Below are 23,302 nucleotides of genomic sequence, written 5' to 3'. Positions count from 1 at the left end.
GACCAAGAGTCACCTCTGCTGCTGAGGATAAGTTCATCCGAGTCACCAGCCTCAGAAATCGCAAGTTAACAGCAGCTCAGATTAGAGACCAGATGAATGCCACACAGAGTTCTAGCAGCAGACACATCTCTAGAACAACTGTTAAGAGGAGACTGCGCGAATCAGGCCTTCATGGTCAAGTAGCTAGAAAAGGTAGGTAGGAAACCACTGCTAAGGAAAGGCAACAAGCAGAAGAGATTTGTTTGGGCCAAGAAACACAAGGAATGGACATTAGACCAGTGGAAATCTGTGCTTTGGTCTGATGAGTCCAAATTTGAGATCTTTGGTTCCAACCGCCATGTCTTTGTGCGACGCAGAAAAGGTGAACGGATGGATTCTACATGCCTGGTTCCCACCATCAAGCATGGAGGAGGAGGTGTGATGGTGTGGGGGTGCTTTGCTGGTGACACTGTTGGGGATTTATTCAAAATTGAAGGCATACTGAACCAGCATGGCTACCACAGCATCCTGCAGCGACATGCCATCCCATCTGGTTTGCGTTTAGTTGGACCATCATTTATTTTTCAACAGGACAATGGCCTCAAACACACCTCCAGGCTGTGTAAGGGCTATTTGACCAACAAGGAGAATGATGGAGTGCTGCGCCAGATGACCTGGCCTCCACAGTCACCGGACCTGAACCCAGTCGAGATGGTTTGGGGTGAGCTGGACCAACAAGTGCTAAGTATCTCTGGGAACTCCTTCAAGACTGTTGGAAAACCATTTCAGGTGACTACCTCTTGAAGCTCATCAAGAGAATGCCAAGAGTGTGCAAAGCAGTAATCAGAGCAAAGGGTGGCTACTTTGAGGAATCTAAAATATAAGACATGTTTTCAGTTATTTCACACTTTTTTTTGTTAAGTACATAATTCCATATGTGTTCATTCATAGTTTTTATGCCTTCAGTGAGAATCTACAATGTAAATAGTCATGAAAATAAAGGAAACTATTGAATGAGAAGGTGTGTCCAAACTTTTGGCCTGTACTGTAGGTCTGGCAATGCCAGACTACTAAACAGACAAACCCCAATTCCAATTAAGTTGATAAGTTGTGTAAAACAGAGTACAATTATTTGCAAATCCTTTTCAACCTATATTCAATTGAATATTTTACAAAGACAAGGTATTTAATGTTCAAACTGGATACACTTTGTTTTTTTTGCAAATATTCACTCATTTTGAATTTGATGCCTGCAACACAATCCCAAAAAAGCTGGGACAGGGGAAACAAAAGACTGGGAAAGTTGAGGAATGCTCAAAAAACACCTGTTTGGAACATTTCACAGGTGAACAGGTTAAATGGTCATGATTGGGTATAAAAGGTCGTTCACAAGCAAGGATGGGACGAGGTTCACCACTTTGTGAACTGTGTGAGCAAATAGTCCAGCAGTTTAAGATATCACCACGTGGGCTCAGGAACACTTCGGAAAACCACTGTCAGTTAACAAAGTTTGTCACTACATCTACAAGCGCAAGTAAAAAAAAAAAAAAAAAAAAAAAAGCCATATAGCAACAACACCAAGAAACGCCGCCGGCTTCTCTGAGCCCGAGCTTATCTGAGATGGACTGATGCAAAGTGGAAAAGTGTGCTGTGGTCTGACGAGTCCACATTTTAAATTGTTTTTGGAAATCATGCACGTCCTGCCCTCCGGGCCAAAGAGGAAAAGGACCATGCAGATTTGTATCTGCGCAAAGTTCAAAAGCCAGCATCTGTGATGGTATAGGGGTGTGTTAGTGCCCATGGCATGGGTAACTTGCACATCTGTGAAGGCACAATTAATGCTGAAAGGTACATACAGGTTTTGGAGCAACATATGCTGCCATACAAGCAAAGTCTTTTTCAGGGACGTCAGGGTACTAGACTGGCCTGCCTGCGGTCCAGACCTGTCCCACATTGAAAATGTGTGGCGCATTATGAAGTGCAAAATACGACAACGGAGACCCAGGACTGTTGAGCAACTGAAGTCAAGTAATAAACGTCAAGCAAGTATGGGAAAGAATTCCACCTACAAAGCTTCAACAATCAGTGTCCTCAGTCCCCAAACTAATTACAAACAAACACATCATTAGCCAAATGGTAAAACCGCCTGTGACCACAGAGTAGGCTGTGTTCTGTTGCAAATGTTTAATTAAAGTAAAAGAGAGCATTATCATTGGCTGAATAGTTTGAGAAATAATAATGCATTATATTTTATTTGTGATCATTTGTGCGTAGAATCTGAATCTGCAATGTTCTCTGTCAAGTAGGCTAAATGTAGTAGTACAATGTTTTGCTCTGGATTACAAGTACACAGTAGGTAGTAGTATACAGTTAGTTGCATATTAATTGCTCTGGGGTCATTGGTAAGTTATATCGGAGTACAGTGGATCTGGAGAAAGCTCCAAGCAGCAATGAGCAATCAGACAATTCCAAACAGGCATGTTTTGAATGGGCACTGCACTAGTATGCAGCAATTCTGCATGGTTTACCTTGGTGCCAGTGCAGGCACATGGAGACATGTAGGACTTGGGTTTGTGTCTTGCTACTCTCACTACTTGAACCCCACTGCTGTTTCAGTCACAGGCGGTCAAGACAATAAAATAATTCACCGCAGAGATAATGATGCAGTCTCTAATACTGGCAGACAAAGGTGTCTTTAAGATATTTTACAGATCTGCTTCAGGGCATCATAACCTTTCTGGATGGAGTATAACTATCTCTTTAAAAAGGGAAAATGCTGAATTGCTCCAATTTATGAAGTCCGGGGGCACAGCATGTATTGTTCACATGAATTCTCTTGGAAATACAGAACACCTCTCTGTTGTATTACCTGTACTGCCCTGCTCTGCTGTAAATAAGAGAAATAATGGCTGCATAGTGGAGGGAAACTAATTAGGTAACCTTTAGTATTATCTTGACGTTTCTTTGATAGCAAGAAAAGAAAAGAGAGGGGAATATCTTATAAACAAGCTTTGAAGCCGATAATAAAGATTTTTTTTGAATCTCAGAATTAGCTTCTTCTCTGCTCTTCCCTCAATGAGGGATTTCTAAATGTCTCACACCTGAAAAGTCTTTTATTTGAGGGTTTGCTTTTAAGCCTGAATGGATTGCAGTGTATATAAAGATTTATTGATCCACCTTTTTTTTTTACATTAGACTAATTAAAGGAAGGATGTGGTTTTTGGCTTTATAACAAATCATGTCATCATGTCATATGTTTGGGAATGCAATAAGTTAATGAAAAAACTGATTTTTGTATTAAAGGCCTAGCTCTCATTGTAATTGTGTTTGGCAGTGATGCACAGAGTGAGAGAGGGCAGATGTGAAACGAATGAAACAAAGACACCGGTCATAAAACTGCAACATCAAAGGCTCGGAATGAACTTGATTTTAACGTGACCTCTGGAATTAAGCACAAATGACAAACAATCTAAAACGCATTTCCATAAAAATGCCACACATGCTGCTGTGCTTGCTGATGGAAGTTTTCAAAATGTTGCTAAGTTTTACACAAAATTAAATACAGAAAAGTATTTCTAACCCCTTGTTGCTATGCAGTCTTTGGTGTTTTTTTTGTCAGTGTCATCTTGTCAGGCCCACAGTCCCACCTCACAGTTCTGGAAGTTTTGCATCAAAGGGAGTTATTTCTCTGCACACGCTGGATAACAGACCGGCCAGTGTCCTGTAAATCCTCTGAGAGGATGAAAGCAAGGCTGACTTATGGAGGCTACTGAAGAGCATAAAATGCTTTTTTCACAAACAACCACCACAGCGTGTAATGCTGCTGGTATTACAAGCATGCAATCCACAGATCAGATAATTCATTATGCTGTTGTAGCTGCAATGCTTTGATTGACACGTTCATTTTCATAGTGATTGGTGGAGACTGTCCATCAGAAATATTACATTGTTTATTGGTCCAAATGCTTTTAAATTACCTATACTTGTTTTTTTCCTCTTGTGGTTGTGCAAATAATTACCGTTATTTCATATTTACAAAGTTGAAAGAAGCATGATTTTAAGGACAAAATTGTCACTTTTGTGGTGGCATTATTACAAAGTCAACTAGAACAGCACTCAAGAGAGGACCACTGCACAGGCCAATTGATGACAAATCTGCAAGCACAACAACTACTTCACGTTCACAAGAAGTAACATAAGTAAAATTAGTTGCATGATATGTGTGTATTTATGTTTCCATAGCTACACCTTAGTTTAAGAATAAAGCGGTTTTACAATTGTGCCGGTTCTCCCATGAAACCACTGGCCCGACTGCTTTCTGGATGAAGTTTGAACAACTACATGTGTAGGCTAACCCAGAGGATTGCTGGTTCCCGTGAATGTGGATTGTGCTATGGAGTCATCACTTTTCTACAAGTGGCTATGTTTTGTCAACTTTACTACCATCAGCCGGATTTTAAGATGTATGGCATTTAGCCTGCCAAAAGCCCTACCTCACAATGTTAACGAAAGTAAAAAATAACTTGTGTATGCGCCCTGTGATTCGGATCTGCTCCAAAAAGTAATGGGTTCCTCCTTGGCCCATGCTACAGCCTTCCACCAAGTTTAATGAAAATTGTGTGAGTTTTTCCGTAATCCTGCTGACAAATAAACAAAACCGAAAACTTAATCTCCTTTGCGAGGTAATAAACAGATGCGGATGCAGAGTTGAACTGAGGACTTGTCATGATGATCAAAAACTTGAGCAAAACATATTGCTTATCCCAAAGCTGTACCATCTACAGAGACAAGAGGGAAAAATAAGAGAAAGGAAAATAATAAAAAAGGAGTCCCAAGTTTTACCTGTGAGAAGATTTACCTGTTTGGGTCATGTCACCGACCATCTGTCAGTGTTGGATTCTTTTAACAAACAAGACTTTAAGACTATTAAGCAGTACCCTAACTTAACCAGACCTTAACCACAGAGTTGGGAGGCACAGCCTATGTACTACTACACTACTTATTTAGGTATATGAAGATGTGTTAGTTTGGTAGCCTGCATATAGTGGAAATACTGCAACAGCTATTAAATGTCCTGCATATTGTCAAGACCCTTTTATCTCAGAGCTGCTCATAGGTTAGCAGTAGGCATGGGCCGGTTATGGGTTCAAGGTATACCGAGGTTTGAAAAAGTCACGGTTTCAAAACCACTAACATTTTCTGTCATACCGTTCATAAGGTATGAGCTGTTTTTTTTTTAGTCTTCCAGGACAGAAAGTGCAGTTTAGAAATCCCTCTCCCTGCCAGGTGTGTCTCAAACTAAAATACACTATGTTCAATGGGAAAAAAATTGTTTTTACCCAGACATTTCAAAAATAATACATTTATAGCTGTCATTGCAATACCATAATACAATACCGTGAAACCGTGATATTTTTGCTGAAGGTTATCTTACCGTCAGAATCTCATACCGGCCCATGCCTAGTTAGCAGTGTACCTAAAAAACAATGAAATTATTTTTAAACCTTTCTTTCCCTGAAGTCTTAGGTCTGTTCCTCTTACTCTCAAAATACCTCCCACACCCATTGTCTCTCTCTCTCTCTCTGTTCTCTCTTACAGTGTTGCTACAGTGCAATGCCTCCCCACTCTGTCAAGAGAAGACTGTCCATCAGAGCTTCCATAATGAAAAGGGAGCTCTCCCTCACACCTTCCTCCCCTCTCTCTCCCCCTTTCCTTCTCTGCTGTCAGCTGCTGTCTCCTCCAACTTTCCTTTTTTTCTATTCCAGCACACCCTCCATAGCTTTACAAAGTCACAGTCAAAGTCAACAGTAAAGCAATACAAGAACGGGGGAGTAAGTTAAGGACAGGTGTAGTATAGGTATAATGTATAACACAAAGTCTGTTTTTGCTGATGTGCTGTTTTTGATAGCCTTGGGGGGAAATTAACGATGTCAAGATAGTATAGCATGTAGATTTGGTGAGCCTTAAAATACCTGGTTACTAAACAAGGCAGAGACTAAAACATGAGATTGTATGAATTTAACCAATGTGTAAAACCCAAAGTGGTCTGTTTAGCCCACTTCTGAACTGTGCTGGTCTCAGCCCTAGTGTCGAAAACCTGTGATACACCCCAAGTATCCCAAGCCCAAATTCAAATTCTGCAGCGGTGCTTCCTCTACTGCTGGCCAGATCAATAACCATCTCTGAAAGTTGACAGTCCCTGTCAGGAGCACGGCAACTAACCCCTAAATTCCAGCCGAGACACAGCGAGGCCCAGAAGTGTGCAAGAAGCGTCTCTACACTCCGCCAAAGATGCACGCCTGGTCTCCAGGCCGAGCTCGAGTCTGGCAGGCAAACCGCTCCGCTTCGGACGCTCCCGGTGTGGCACGGTGGACTACGGAACAAAACTGGAAAGCAGCGCATCCGCGCCTGGTGGAATTCTGGGGTAAGACCACAACACCAGCCTATTCCAAAAAGTGAAACGAGCATTTCTGGCCTTTGTGCTGGATAAATGACTTAACATTAATCAAATATCACAATTGTTAACAAGTTTCCTGTCAATCCACTAACCAATTAACTAATTTCAGTTTTTTTTTTTTTTTTTTTGCTGTCCACTGGTAATCATACTGTTTAAAAAAAAAAAAAAAAAAAAAAAGAATAAATATGTACTGTATAAACACAGCAATTGCACTTGGATGCGGGACTTAACAAGCGGGCCGAGACCGCCAAGAAAACATGGTCTCTCGGCTCGCTTCCAAATCGATCCCTGGAGCGGTTTTTGCAGTGCAAACGCAATCAACCCAAACAACTGACTCACAACTGTGGTTCCCGCTCCAACATAGTGTCGACCGATCATTAAACGGAGACAAGAAGATTCAGGATTTGCATGATGGGACGCTTTCGCATGTCATTTAACAAACACTGGAACCACAACCAAAGAAACAAATTAGCCACACACACTGCTGATGCTCCATGTTTGTTTGTTTTCTGAAAAAAGAACAGGAAAATCTGGCCGAATGCTGGCTAAATCCTACAGTAACCAATGAGAGAACAGTCTTCTCTCGCATTGCATGTGTTAGCAACTTTGGACCACTGTTGAACGTTGCCGTGTCACTAACAAACCAAGGGACAACTACAACAATTGCATAATTTTAGCCCCTTAACTACAACAAAACAAACTAGGTACATGAGTGAAAACACCCTATGTATGTAATCAGCTATCAGCAATCAGTCAATAATCAGTTGTGCTCAAATTGTCGTTATTGTTATAACTTTATTGATGTTTAGATTTATTGATTGATTGGATTTTCTTAGCCAAGACTTTAAAATGTATGTCCGACAGGTAAAAAGAAGGACGTGACAGTTACAGCTCGGTCTTTCCCAATTAATGATAAAAGAGTGATTAGTGATACCACTGACCCAGACAGTCAGACAGACAGATTACCATGTCCCGAAAGATAAACACAGCACACAAAGAGTGTTCAGTGTGCACACAAACGGAAGAAATGGCTTCTGTGACTCTCACCTTTCCTGCTGCCGAGGCTCCTTTTTCCACCGGGAACCTGCAGAGAAACAGATGAAGAGCACAAATTAATCACTGAGGGATAGTCACACACACACACACACACACACACACACACACACACACACACACACACACACACACACATGGATTATATTTAATCATTACAATGAATGACTACAATAGGAGGAAAAATAAGACATGTCAAAATACAAAGGTTTTTTGTAATCATTAAAATTTAAAAATATAAGAAGTCATTGTACCATCACTTTGATTTGCTCAACATCACATGACCAGATAACAAACTGCAGCAATGCTCTTACAGAGTTATTAATGAACTTCATCTGACCTGTGTCATCTCGTTCTTTTTTTATGTACAGTATATTTTTAGGGAGAAGTATGTAGAATAAACCTATGCCACGTACAAAAGCATTTATAGCCTAAGCTAATTTGCAATGCCGATCCTAGATGGTTTTCTCAGTGCTCAGTAAGATTTAACTTTCGAGTGCACTTACATGCACTCATACACACACACACACACGCACAATGTCAGAACACAGAAAGAGGCATACCGACATGCATATACAGTGAGTATACACACAGGAGAACCTAAAAATAAGCTTTTCATGCAATCAAGGAGCAAACCTAGAGTGATTTAACAGCTAATTGTGAACAGCTTATTTTACCCCCCCCTCTCTCTCTCTCTCTAACACACACACACACATTTTGGAGCTATGGTAAAGAGGATTTGAAATATCGTGACTGACAGCTTTTCATCTTTCTTAATACATTTCTTGTGTATTAAAGGCTCATAAATTCACAGTAACACAGATTTTCTAATCTTTGTCATGGATTTTATGTTACTTAGAGAAGTGGCAGAAACTGGCACTTGTACAAGAAAAGTAAAATGTCCGTATCTTCCAGTCAGACTTTTTTTTTTTGTAAAGCACAGACATCGAAATGCATGCCACCAACACACAGCGACACGCTCTCCCTGCAAACATAAAAGCAAGTGTTTTGAAATGTGTGTCATTTTTTTCATCCAAGTGAAATGACTCGAGTAGATGTCTTTACATCCTCAAGTGCCAAAAATGTAATAGGGCTTAAATCCATGAGTAAACGCAACAACTCACAGCGCTGCCTTCGGGGCCCAGATAACAAAAAAAAAATATATATAAACCAGAGTCAGAAACATACAGCAGTCCCACTTGCAATTGCAAATTAAACTCAGCATGGAGACCTGTTTTGGGATTCAAATTCAATTAGCCCGGTAGACTTTTGAGGCCAACTCAGCCGTTTATTCTTCCTCACACTGATTTTCCAAATGACTCCTCCCTGGCTGCTCTCTTTGTAGTGCCAGATAAATGGTAGTCTTTATGGAAAATATACTTAATGAAACATTGTGTGCAGCACTATAACCTCACTGATTTCAAATATGCAACATGGTAATGACACACACAGAAGAAAACTAATTCTGTAGTAAAACATTATTTCAAGCTAAAACATAATATCAATATCACCAAAATTTCAATGTTTTTTTTTCTTCTTTTTTTAAATTATCCAAAATATAAAATAAATCCATGGAAAAATGAATAATAATAATAATATTAATAATCCATACATATAAGTTTACAGTATGTATGCAAAATGGTAGGGTTAGTAAAACATTAGTCTATATCCACGACGTTCCACTCCGATGCCGCTGGAAATTTTGCTGGATTTCATTCTTTCATTCGTTACCTTTCCTTTGTGTTGGAATTTAAAACTGCGGTGGATTTGTGAGGACTATGGTTAACTGCTCCTCAGATCTCTGCAGGGTAAATCCAGACAGCTAGCTAGACTATCTGTCCAATCTGAGTTTTCCGTTGCAAAACTAAAAACAACTTTTGAACGTGCACGTTCCACTAAAACAAGTTCCTTCCCGAGGCTGTTTTGCAGCGGCACCGTAGCTGCGCCCGGCGCCAAGTGTCGCACCAAGACAATTGTGATTGGTTTAAAGAAATGCCAATAAACTAGAGCGCGTTTTTCTCCCATCCCGGAATGCTGTGTGGACTAGCCAGACCCTCCTCCGCAGCGCTGTGGAGGAAGGTCTGGCAATGCAAGGCACCATCAACATTTCATGTCTTAATTGTCGGACTGTATTATTTGTTCGATATTGTTGTATTACACGTTGTGTCAATCACGTTTACACGCTGACTTCGACACTTTTTTCGAGTCAATTTTCTGCTTTTTCTTCCATGTCAATGTAAAAAAATCTAATACAGAATTATCACGTAAAATACATTGTTACAGATAACATGAAACAATAAAACACATATATACATATATACATACATATACATATATAGTCTGCTCCTCATGAATATTAACTGGAAGGCTATTCCAGAGGATGGGAGCACCCACTGCAAAAGCTCGATCCCCTTTACTTTTTAGCTTGCTTTTGGTACATCCAAAAGCAAGTGGCTGGCTGACCTCAATGGGGCTCATTCACCAAACGTTCTTAGGAGCAAATGTGTTCTTAAACCCCACTTATGCAGTTTTCACGAAGATTCTGGCATTCACCAATGTTTTCTTATTTGGGATGTGTTCTTAGGTAAAAACAGAACCGACGCACACTCAAGAGCACTCTTACGCACAATTGAGAGCTGACATGTTTGCGCAAAACAAGTAGCTATACCGTTTTCGTTTTCTGCAGCACACCTTTCACCTTCCATATTTTTTCAAAGCCTTTGACTGTCTCAGAAGTAGGATTGTGTTATTATTTGCTTTGACATCGTTTAACTGTTTGTTGCATGGAGGTGTATTCATACATTTGTTATTTTGCTCTCATTATGTTATAGCTCTTGGTTATGTTTGTTTGAGCTAGGCACCTTTTGGTTCATTGATAATAAAATAAATTACTTCAACTAATTCACTTTTTTTTTTAACCAGCCTCCTGTTGCATAATATACATTTTCCTTTTTAGAATATTAAATATTTCAAAAACAAATCCAATGTGTGTGTGACATTTATGTAAAAGTATTGACATTGGGAGTGACATTTCAAGTCCCAAATTTAACTAAAAAAACTTGCTGTTGTTTAATCTCAGTCTTAATGTTCTGGCAGAGAGATCCTGGAAATGACTACATACAGAGAACAACTATCTGTCTCTACTGTCAAGATGTGTTGCCTCTGCAATAAAAATTAAAAAAAAACATAACAGAATATCTCAGGGGGTCTTCGCCCAGGAATTTACTGTGTATGTAAATGTTAAATACCTTTTATAACCCCTGCTTGTTTTGGAGAATCAGAGAGGACTTACAAGTTCTGAGTTGTCAGCCTGCCAGATTGTGTGTTATTGAGTAGATGAGACAATGAGTCTGACATTTACATCAGACTTTAATTTGGTTGTTGGGGATCACAATAATCCAGGTCATGAGCTGCAAATAAACTGCCCAGGTGTGGCATTTTAAAAAGGAGCTCTGGCATTTTTCCAACACAGCTGCATATTGCATTTTTATTTCTGAAAAAAAAGGAGTGAATGAGATTTCTGCCATCTGAATGAGGAACATCTGCTCGCATTAGGCGATAAAGGACTGCGGCACCTACTTTAGTCGAAGACAGAGAGGATGTTTTCTTTTTGGCGTTCTCTTCATTATGTCTGTCAAGTCTTTTTCCTGCTGCACTGTTCTCAAGTCCTAAGCTTCTATCTTGTGCCATTTTTTTTTTTAATCACTGAAACTAATCATGGTTTTAATTTTGATAGATTCCTAAAGTAAATGATAAAAATCTTCTGTGATTTCAAAGTTTTCATTGACTTTGGTGGTAAACAAAACCGTGAAACTTCTTCACTTGTTCGCAACTCCCACAGCACTTGAACGTCTCTATGTTACCTGCAACAAGACAGGCTTTGTATATATCAGAATTACGGATCTAAAGAAAATCTATTTGTCCCTTTGCATTTTCACTCAAACATCCCTAGAACATGTTATGATAAATTGTAGAATCCGATAAAGGTTTATATGGATCATGTCCTCACCTGCTTCAGATGTGCTGCAGTGCAGGCAGAGAAATCTATGTTGAGAAGCCTGACTAACAGTTAAATTATTAATCAAAAGTGCCTGAAGAGAATAAATTTACAATTAAAGGTTAAAAAACCTGTCAATATACACAGCAGATATTTCACAGAGATCGCATGCCTGGTCAACATCCTGTATAGTATCCAAGTATCCTTATAGCACAAAGACTAAAAACAGGGGCAGTCTTCGGTGCTCGTCACCGAGGAGTTGCTCGTCACCGAGGCGTTGCTTTGAGTCTTTATGCTAAGCTAAGTGTCTCCTGGTTTCATTATCATATTTAATGTACAGACATGAGAGCTGTATCAATCTACTTATATTCTACTTATCTCTTGCAAATAAGCATTTTTTTTTCCTAAAAAGTTGAACTATTTCATTAAATTCGTCTCAATTTGGGTTTCATTGTATTACTTATTTTTCTTCATATTCCCCTATATTAGAGCACTTTAAAAACAAAAAAAGAATCCATTTTCATTTTGTGTGTGTAACGGTTTTAAATGTGTTTTTGTCTGTGACGTTTGAGTTCAAATGGCTATTTGCTTGTTGATAATAATTAATAACTGAAATCAATTTGAACGGCATTTTTCACTTGTTTTGATTTCTCAAAATGTAATTATACTTTTTTGTTGATACTTTAGTAATTAAAAAAAAGGTTTAGCGTTATCAAGTCAGAGTGCTTTGATTGTTTTTTTTGAATATTTTATTTTCAAATTTTCAGTTCAAAAGAAACCTTCATAAATTCACAGACATAACTCCAAATCTATTCCCTGACCCACACACTTACAAACTAAGGAAGACCCTACTCAAAAGGAGTAGGTGATTAAAAAAAAGAAAGAGAAAAGGAAAAGAGAGGCAATGTGTCCATGTAAGTTAAATAGGGCGTTCCCGAATCTCGAGAAAAATGTTATATTCATTTCTAAAAGTATTTGTGATCAAGTGGAATACATATATTCATTTCCTGAAGCCATCTAGCAGTAGGGAGATGGGGATCCAACTTCCACGTGATGGTTATGCACTTCCTGGCGCGGGGCTATTGTAAGAAACTTCTTTTGGAAGCTTCTTATCTGTGCACTAATGGCTGTTTGGGTATTTATGAGTAGGCTTGGACCAGATGTCAAAACTCACCCTGCCATGCTGCTGTTGGCGGAGCTCTCTCCGATCTGCGAGCTGGCGATCCACTTGGTCTCCCCCACCACTGTCCTGGCGTGCGGCAGGCGGCCCACGTCTTTCACCGTCATCATCAGGTGGCGTGACGACTTCAGGACCCTGACGGCTTCGTCGTGCGGGATGCTCAGAAAGCTGCGGCCGTTCACCTCCAAGATCTGGTTGCCGACCTGCGGGGAGGGGAGGGAACAAAGAGGCATGGCGGTGGGGACTGAGCACGGTGGCAAGGGTGGACCAGGAAGCAACTGTCGCATGCACACATACAAAGGTCAAAGGTCAGAGAGGGGTAACGTGACACACGGAAGTGGTGGAGAGGTGTGTAAAATGTTGAATGGGTCAGTGAGATAAGTCAAATGTAGGTTTCTTGTTAAATGGTGTTGCTCTCTATCTCCAGCCCTTATGTCTCTTTTTTTCATGATGTATTTTTGCACTGTGTGTATGTATATCTTCATCTTGTTGTTGTCGTTTGCAGTATTTGTATAGCCTTGATTTGACTCCTTCCCTGCTCTACATCTGCTGGGTGGTTGTGGCTCTCTCAGCTTGGGCAGCTAAGAGAAATATTTACACAGAGAATAAAGTAGAATCTGCTCACTGACAGGTTCAAGACCAGAACTGTTTAATATGTAATTTAACATTCCATCAAAGGGCTGAGCCTGGAGGCAGCAGCAGAAGGAGTAAAATGATGTCCATACTAAACACCACCTTGAACCTACCTCCTGTCTTCTATAATGAGCTGATATACAGTATATATATATATATATATATATATATATATATATAGCAGCTTTTTCCTTGAGGTCAACCCTGTGAGGTGTATCAGTCTGTGCTGGATGGAACTTTCTGTCCTCCATCTTTTGGGCATAAAATGTGCCACAACAAAGAGATGCTCAGCCATCATGATTTGATTAATAACATAAAAGAAAAAAATAAACAGTGTACTCACTGCAACAGAAGTGCTAAAGAGCTTAACGGTTACCTCCCACTTTTTGAATGACTCCGGTTCCAAAGTGATTGTTCCTATTCAATTGCTCCATTGATGTTTAAAAAAAAAAAAAAAAAAAAAAAAAAAAGCAGCTAATATCAAGACTTTTAAGCCTGGAACAAAGCCAGCCAGCTACAAGATGAATCGTGAACACTCCTCCTTTACAAAACCACACAGAGTCATTGGTCTTGTAAATGGCTTTGTCTGACATTTAGACATGATGTAGCGTTTTATTTAAAAGAAGTCCCCAAATGTTACTTTATGTCTCTTTGTTCTATTCCCATTTTCTCTGGTCAGCCAACCGAACCTCACAATCATTTCAATGTTCTCTTGAAGCAGCAGGGAAAGCAAACTGAAGATTTAAAGTGCTAATATTATGCTCATTTTCAGGTTCATAATTGTGTTTAGAGGTTGTACCAGAATAGGTTTACATGGTTTCATTTTCAAAAAACACCATATTTGTGTTGTACTGCACATTGCTGCAGCTCCTCTTTTCACCCTGTGTGTTGAGCTCTCTGTTTTAGCTACAGAGTGAAGCATCTCACTTCTGTTCCATCTTTGTCGGGAGTCGCACATGCGCAGCACCTAGGTAAGGACTACTAGCCAGTCAGAAGTATGCCACGCTAGCAGCTAGGCAAGCATTATAACGTGTGTTACAAAGTGACACACGTTTGTCTCTGAAGTAAAGGCTGGACTACAATAGAGCTGTTTGGAGCAGTTTGTGAACAGTGTTTTCTGTTGGAGATGGTAAATCCCTTTGGGGTGGACTTTGGGCTTTTTCACTTTGTAAACCTATATGCACAAAAAAGATGTAACCCAATAAAGGAAAGTCAAAAAAGCCAAAAAGCATGATATGAGCACTTAAAGACATTCAGAATCTCATAAGTTTCAGTTTATTGGGTGTTTTCCATCAACCTGAGGTGATATACGCCATATCTGTCAATGTTAATGCACTGCAGCACATCTGAGGACATTCGCCACATAAACCTCTACATTTACCGGCTTCTAAAACGGCTCAATTCATAATAATATGTAGTAGGTGGATTTGATAGCAAATGCAAAGGGACACATAATCAAAACTGTATTTACAGATGCAATCATTCTAATTTAAATCTAACAAGCACCATTGCCGTGAGAACACGCTCTGCTGCCACAGCAAACACTTCTTATTCACACTGTCAGGCTGAGCTGAAGCCCCAGGGATGAGACACGGATTTTAAGACCGATTACAAGATGTTTGTTCCAGACGTTTGCATTACAAAAAGGCCCGAAAAAGAGTCAATAATATGGTTCTTATGGACTTTATAAAGTGTTTGACAACCCTAGAGCTCAGTTTATTGTCAGCTTAGCTCCGTTTATCTCACTTTCACTTTGTGAGATTTGATGCAGCTTAGGAGCACACATGGCTTTAAAACGCGCACAAAAGAAGCAGACACACAGCCACACCACCATTTCTCTTCTTTCTGTTCTTATCTCTGTCACTTGAAGAGAAATGGCATTCTGACTTCAGAGTGGTCATGATAAACACATATCATATCATCATTTTTCAGTTGTTTTTTAAATGGTTTTAGTGGGGTTTTATTGTGTACAGTAACAGACAGCTATCTGAAAACTATGTTCAGTAAATTTGCGAGCGGTTGTTGTTCAAATGTTGACTAACTTGAAATTGTAAAGAGATTGATGGTTTGATTCGTGGGTTGTTGTGTTGTTCATGCTGGCTCACTGTCACGACTTACAGGGACCCTTAAAAAAAAAACAGCTTCAATGTTAATGTTGTTAGTAACACCTGTGCTTTTCCTACTGTGACCCATTAGTTCACACGTGTCAAACTCAAGGCCCGCGGGCCAAATCCGGCCCCTCGCAGATTCAGATCCGGCCCGCATATCAATTTAGGTTCACAATACATTTTGGCCCAACTACTTTTTGACACTTTTGCGGACATTTTTATAATTTTTTTCTGACTTTTGCTGACATAAAATTTTTTTTTTGGGGCGCTTCTTTTCTGTGATGGCTGAGGAACTTTATCCTGACTTCTTTAGGACTTTATGTTGTTTATGTTTTAACTGTAAGTGAGAAGACTATATGACACATGCAATAATACAGTCAAAGAGATTTTACCTTTTCGATTAAATAAAAGCCTATCAATAAACTAAACATTTCCGGCCCTTGATGTGATTCTTATTTTGCAGTGTGGCCATCTGGGAAGTTGAGTTTGACACCCCTGCATTAGTTAAGATGGTGATAGGGTGTTGGGTGATATGCAACTTGGCCTGCAGTTGGGAATCAAACCGGGGATGTTGCAGTTACACACAACCGACAAACATTTGTTGGGCTTTCTGGTATGTATGTCCAGATTATATTTTGGCCTGCACGACTGTATCAGTCAGTGTATCAATCCTGTACAGTAGTTTATTAAAGCACTGCTGTTTTAGCACCAGTTAATCAAGTCAGATTATTCGCACCTGTTGAATTTGGCAAATGAAAGGAACTTTGATACAGACTTTAATTACACGGTGATTAGGTTTTATGACCCTGTAAGCTTTGTTCAAAACTGCACAGTTAATTAGAGAACTGCACTGTTAATTAGAGAACAAGTTAGAAACTGTCTTTATTATTGTAATGGCTCAGGAGAGAACAATCAATATTTCGGAAAATGAACCAGTTATTTGTGGTGTCCTCTTTGATCATTTTATGGACCAACAAGAAAACCTGTTATCGCTATGATTTAACACAAACAAACTAAAAACCACTGTGTATACACACACACACACACACATTAGATATCTGCGCACACATGCAGCTTTCTTATGTGATACAAGTTGAGACACTTGACTGTGCTGCTGCAACTCCGGCCGTCATCAAGTTGCCACCGACATCTGTTCTTCTCCTCCCGCTCTCTCTCTCTCTTCTCATTATTCTGCCCATCCATGCTCCCCTCCTCTCGCCCTCCTTATACTTCGATTTAAGAGTAGATGGGCTCTGTCCTGAGACACAAGCAGTTCATTTTTTGTGATCAATCTCTGTGTCACACCATAGGCGCCGCTGCAGCGCTGTAACAGCCAGTTTAACAACCAGCGGTAATAATGTTTATGGCTAAAGCTTTAATCAATGCTACGTGTGCAGTGAAATGCCACACACACTTTCATTCCCGTCTCCCAATAATAAACACTATAAGTCCACTATGAGGGGCCATCTGGGACATTATTCACAATTACCTCACACACATACAAGTGAAATGCTCTCAGACGCTCAACTGAAATGCTTTCATACACACTAGGGTACGGTTCACAAAACCCACGGTTCGGTTCGTATCACGGTTTTAGGGTCACGGTTTTCGGTTCTGTACGGTTCTTGTTATTTTTTCTTTTAATCTTTAACACTCCAGAATATACTTCAGCATATAGCTAAAATTAGCATATTGAATGCATGTTGCACAAAACACGCACACAGTGGCAGTTCTATATTGTTTTATTTCATCATAGGTAACATGAAATCCAAAATGTTCCCACACACCAGACTATAAACGACGCTGGCGCATCCTCCAGCTCTGGGCAGCCTCTCTCCCACTGGACATTTCTGCAGGTGACGTGACGTGACCTGCAGCGGCACCCCACTCCACTTGAGGAGCGGTCGGCTCGGTGTCTCTCAAAATCAGACATAAATCTTTTAAACTGACCTTTGTCGATCTGAAATGAAGACAGATTCAGCAACTGCATGGCCTATTTCTCGCTTAAAATGTTTTCAGAAACACGTTTCGGTGAACTATTTTAGTACAATATGAGATCGTATTCTGAACGAGCCGCCATGACAGTCTGTTTTGAAATTAGGGACCAGCCAGACCCATGTGACGCAATCGTCCAATCAGCTGCCATGGGTTGCGTTTGTCACGCCCATCTCGCTCGTCATTTCCAGTAAGTGTTTTAACATAGGTGTATAAAGTGGGCACTACGGCAGTAGGAGGTTAGTGCACATTAACAGTGTACTGACGAACCGTGCGGTACACACATGCTCCGTACCGAGACTAGCGAACCTTAAATAGTGTACATGAAAACGTTTCAGTCTAGCACGGGAGTGTGTTTCAGTAGTGTTTATGAAAGCGTTTCAGTATTGCGTGTGAGAGGATTACAGTTGAACAGGAAGGCGGTTCGGTGTAACAGTAAGGTGGCTGGGAAAAAATCCCTGTCCAGGATTCATACATGGGTCTCCCGCATGAAAGTCAATGATATTACCCATTGAGCTATTCAGATGTTGTAGGTTGCAGGTGATCTTTCAATATATGTGTCACAACCTCCGCAAAAGGACTTGTTTCACTGTCAGAATTTGATCCATTTGGTCTCTGGAAAGTCTAGAAGAGGCGCACGATTAAATCCTTTTTATCCCCATTCAAGTTAGCGGAGCGCTAAACCGGAAGTAGCCGGCTCAGCCAGTGCAGGTCTCTAGTTCACCTGCTATATGGGCCCCATAGTGCGCAGGTGCCGATCATCCGTGTAATTTTATACGCGGAAGTTGAACTTTTATGGCTTCATGTAGCACTGAGCAACACTCATATAATGGACTGGGCTCCGCTTTGAACGCTGTATCCAGGTCTTATTTTACATGACCGTACTGCTGCCGTAAATACTCACTGAAGCATCACATGTCGTGAGTTTAGAATTATAAGGTTTTATCTCCGTTTAGGGTAGTTCTGAGATATTGAGCATCAAAGTTTTTACATCCCAGCTATTTTGATAGATGGAACCTTTTTATTTTATTAATAACTAACTAAGAAAATATTTTTTTACAAAAATAACACCACACAGGCATTAATAAACACCTAAGGGATCAGATTATGTCAAAAACTCAATTTCAGCCAAAAGTGGAGATAGAATCTTATAATTCTAAGCTCACGATGTGTATTACTCCACAGCTGAAATAGTCCCCAACAAATGCACTATTGTTTAAAGGTGCTCTAAGTGATGTGACGCGTTTTTTAGGCTACAACATTTTTCGTCACATATAGCAAACATCTCCTCACTATCCGCTAGCTGCCTGTCCCCTAAACACACTGTAACTAAGTAACTTTTACTTAAAGTACATTTTTAATTAACTACGTATTACTTTTACTTGAGTACTATTTCATTAAAGTATTGGTACTTTTACTTGAGTACAATATTTTTGTACTTTTTCCACCTCTGACTATACCACTGCAGTAATGGCAGCATCACCAGAGAGTGCAACACTTAAATCAGATGGCAGATAAGTCTATAGGCTCTGCACCATAATCTGCAATAATACCACTAATAAAATAACTAACTGGCAGTAAAAAGATTAAGTCAAAATACCAACAATCATTCTGTCTTCACTGTCCTAATAATCCTTAAAAGAAGATTCTCTCCATTTTTAGACAAATTTAAATGCAAATTAAAGTGCATCACTTGGCAAGTGGTAAGTCATGATTTATATGACTGTTCTTCTGCTCACACTAATTGCTTTTCCCCCCCTCAAAAAAAGAAAAGAAATCCATTCTGGCTCCTTCGTCTGCTCTCTTTTCTTTCTGCATTTATGAGATAATTTAGCGATCTCCTGCTGGTAGATGAGAAGCTTTTTGTGTTTTAGCAAACTCTACTACTCAGATGGATATATGAGGTACTTTCAAGTATAAGAATACAGATTAAAACATAAAATAAGGACCAATGTATTTATATATCTATATCAGTATTGCATAAATGCCAATGATTATTTGACAATACAGTTGTGGACTCTGAATATGTGTTTGAAACAGGATGGAAGCCAGAAAGGCGAGCGATCAGACAGTGACGTACGCTCCCTTTGAATGGTCCTAGTGAGCGTCTGATCAGGACTATTGTCAAAGATTCTTGTGACTTATTATCAGAACAGTCCGGGTCAGAGAGCTCAGGGCTGAATGGCGGCAGACACACAGAGGGGAGATAGAGGGATAAAGTGGCAGCTCCAGACCACTGATCCCTAAAGCTACATAAAGGAAAGGGAATCTGTTTTATCTGGTCCTTTGGTACTCACTCAAATGCTTCCTTTTCTCCAGCCAGGTCTCTCTCTCTCTCTCTCTCTCTCTCTCTCTGATGTATCATGCTGTCAAATGTATCTTGAGTGAATGCAGGAGTGCATGCATCAACAGGTTTAGATTTCTCACTCTCTTTACAATTATCTGCTTCACCAGTGTGTAGAATTACACCAGTTTTAGTCCTTCTCTTAAGCCTTATTCACATGGGACTAGTATTACCAGGGGACCTCATCATCCTCATGTGATTTATGACTCCCCCACGTCTGTGTTTTGTGCACGAAGTCTGTAGTATACTCAAATTCACTAATATTATCCCCAACATATGATGTCAAGGCTCTGTCAACTTTCATATATAGCTGCCACACCGCCAATACAACCCCGAAACACAGAGAGATGCAGATTGGCACGAGACTAATATCACACAACCTCTGTGTCTGGTGAAATATGGTAGGTAATTTGCGGTGGAATTTTTACTTAAATTACAGACATGGCAGATTCGCACAGGATTAAGATCACAGACGACCTCTGCAACTATTACAAAGTGAGACGTACACGATGACCTAAACTGAGGACAGCTACGCTCATTATTGTAAGTGCAACGATAAGTTAAAGTGCAATAAGTACTTTATCAAACCGTATGAATGTGTGTCCCAGGCCAAGTTAGGAAATTAACTAACAATGTAAAGATTAACAAGACACTGACACATATGTTAAAATGTTATTCATTCAATGAATTATCAGTTTTTGTCTTAAATCCACCAGCAATTTTCATATTATACCAACATTTGCAGCATCCTGAGCCTTTTTGGTAAGGTTACTAGGAAATCTCAGCCCAGAGTAGTTTTATTCCCGCCGAAACAAGTTTCCTTTTATTTTTAAAGAAGTATACCAAAACAAATAGCGCAACTTCTTTTTCTTTTTTGCAATTTTCACTGTCTCTTGCAACTTCATTGCAACTTTTATCGTAATTTTTTACAAAAGCTCCCGCCAAAATCAGGCATTTTTGGCCGCAAAAATGTAAAAAAAAAGAAAAGGGGACTGATTAATGTAGAATAGTTAGCAGGTAGAAAGGTAGTTTCTTTCTGTAACAGGTGCAGTTTCTTAAAATCAATCTTCAAACTCTCAAAAGTTTCTGCAGCTAACTTTGCTGGAAATGCCCAACCATGTTTTTAGTTTGAAAAGATCTTTGATTTACCTAGAGCAGGGGTCTTCAACGTTTTTTAAGCCATGGTGCCCTTAACTGAAAGAGATATGAAGCAGGGACCCCCCACTACATATATTGTATAAAATGAAGCTGCATATTAAACTGGGCCTACAATTACGTGTAGGACGGCCTAAAACCTTTATGCATACCTTTTTTTGCATAGAATACTAAGCTTTTAAAATAGCCTTTTAATTGTTTTAAAAAACAGACTTTTAAATGTTTTCATTTTAAAACATACATGTGGCACAGTAAATCCTCAGGATTAACTAGCTGTGGATGGATACCTTAGTGACCACCTTACATAGGCCAGTAAGCCTATCATATGGGGATTAATATTTGCTAATAATATGTTGGATTCACTGAAAACAAAACAAAAATTAACAATAATTTGGAGGACCCCTTGCATTGACTCTGAGGACCCCATGTTGAAGATCCCTGACCTAGAATGTATAGCCCTAAATGTCTGACTCCTTAGATCGAAGCCAGCCCCAGGGGTGAAAACTGCGAGCACTGCTTTAGAGAAATCAAATTGTTCTTGATCATAAAGCTGGACAAGAGCACTGCACTGACTTTATGCAAAAAGACTGGTTAAAAAGCCAACCGTGCTAAATTTCGTTGAAAACCGAATGTCATCTACATGCTCTTTTCAACAAAATTTAAACTACAATAGTTTAACATAAAGCAAGTCTCTTCATTAAAATGCTATTTACTATAAACAACAGTTATATGTAACAACAACAAAAAATGATGACAAAATAAAACCTAGAAGTCTATCTTTCACCTGCAAATCACCCAATCAGTGCTGGATGACGGCAAGTACATACTGTTTGGGAACTTCATATAAAGGCGAATGTGACGAGATGTTTCTACATCACAGTCAGTGATAACGTGCGTCTCTAACCAGCTCTGAATGTGGCTCTAGTGATTCTTTCTCAATCCCATCTGCATTTAGATCTGCTCTGTAATCCAAGACAGGTTTTTTTTTAGAAAATAATTAGGCTGCGTGTCTCTAATCTCTGCCTCTCTGCCTTCTTTGGCTGATGAAGATTGAAATGTTAGTGTGATTGAAAAATTCAAGGCTGCAAAAAAAAAAAAAAAAACAGTGTGCTTCAGTCTTTTTTTTTCCTTTACAAGTTCCCTGTCCTTAAGCTGAGAGGCACCTGATTCAGCAAGAACAACAACGGCGAAAAGTAAGACCAGGGATTTATTAGCTTGGACCGACGACAAAGTGGAACTGTTGCTGAAAGGTATGTAAGCCTCCCTAACCGATAAGTCTGACTCGTGCAGCGGGGTTTCCAAAGGTGTCCGTTAGTGGCCGTCCAGACTACAAAGCCAACCCAGGAGTTTTCAAACCAAAACAAGGACAGCAGCGTTTCCAAATGTCTCAGTTTTAGGGGTAGTGTGGACGTGAGGCATAAACATAGCAAAATGTATTCGTTTTTCAAACTAAAACATAGTATTGTGGATGTAGCCTGAATCCCATCTGCCCCTCGTACGTCTCTGCTTTCTTTGTCTCTGATGAAGACACATTCATGTCTGTTTGTACAATTAAAGGCTGCCAATTAACCAGTATGTTCCAGTCCTTTCTTTTCCCGATGACGTTTCCCATCCTCGAGCTGAGAGGCTCCTGATTTAGCTGCATGCTGCTGGAAGCTGCGCAGGGACCCTGTTTCAACTCTACCTCTCATACCTCAACTCTCCTGACATTTCCCTCCATCGCTTCTGTCCCTTGGCAGGAGGAGGAGAACAGCGGAGAGATTAGATATCGACTGCGTCTAACAGCTTATACCTTTGTCTTCTTAAATGGGCATAACTTTTTTATAAATTAGAGTTTGTAGATCGTAGTTTCTTCCATTATAAAAAAAAAAAAGGGACAGGCACAGCGTGCCAAAGTCCAGACAACACATGGATCTTCAGTCTGAGACCTGCACTGCAAATGATTAAACTTTAATTAGACCCATTAGCTTCCCTTACTATCTTTGTATTGCTCATTACAGCTTTTAACAAGTCATTTCTTGTTTTCTTTTATTACTTTAGCAGTCTGCCTTTCATCATACATGATTTTCTTCCTGTTTCATTTTCTCTCCTCTAACTTCCGTCCTCCCCTTCTAACACCTTCCGTCATCCCTTGTCTTCCCCTCCTCACCTCCTTTATCTTCCTCACGCTCCCTTCTTCCCCAACTGTTCTTCCCTCTAATCATACGTCTTCTCCTTTGTCCTGTCCGACTCCAGAGCTCCACTGCAGTCATCCGTGATCAGGGATTCCCCTCAGCCCTCAGCCACTTCTAGAACAGTTCCTCTGAAACTGCGGAACACTGATCACGCTGCATTCTGTGTTACGCCACATCTGAACAAAGCAGACAAAGTTACGGAGGTTTAGTTCATCCTCAAACTGCAG

The 23,302-nt window shown here is 39.9% G+C and overlaps 1 protein-coding gene across 3 annotated transcripts in view; it reads right to left on the bottom strand.

Annotated features, from left to right (window-relative positions):
• The window catches only part of whrna (whirlin a), a 207,836-nt gene that overhangs the window by 42,738 nt on the left and 141,796 nt on the right, over positions 1-23,302 (bottom strand). For all 3 annotated transcript variants that reach the window (XR_003694607.1, XM_028601736.1, XM_028601737.1), the window contains exons 4-5: positions 12,661-12,869; positions 7,484-7,520 (exon numbers count right to left, since the gene is read on the bottom strand). Coding sequence is in view for 2 of the 3 variants with exons in the window: in XM_028601736.1 (XP_028457537.1) it covers positions 7,484-7,520; positions 12,661-12,869 (246 nt within the window). In the remaining variant the exon portion in view is untranslated. The remainder of the gene's footprint in view (positions 1-7,483; positions 7,521-12,660; positions 12,870-23,302) is intronic.

The sequence above is a fragment of the Perca flavescens genome, chromosome 16 (genome assembly GCF_004354835.1).
Source record: "Perca flavescens isolate YP-PL-M2 chromosome 16, PFLA_1.0, whole genome shotgun sequence".
NCBI classification, from domain to species: Eukaryota; Metazoa; Chordata; class Actinopteri; order Perciformes; family Percidae; genus Perca; species Perca flavescens.
This window is presented reverse-complemented; position numbering and strand designations above follow the sequence as displayed.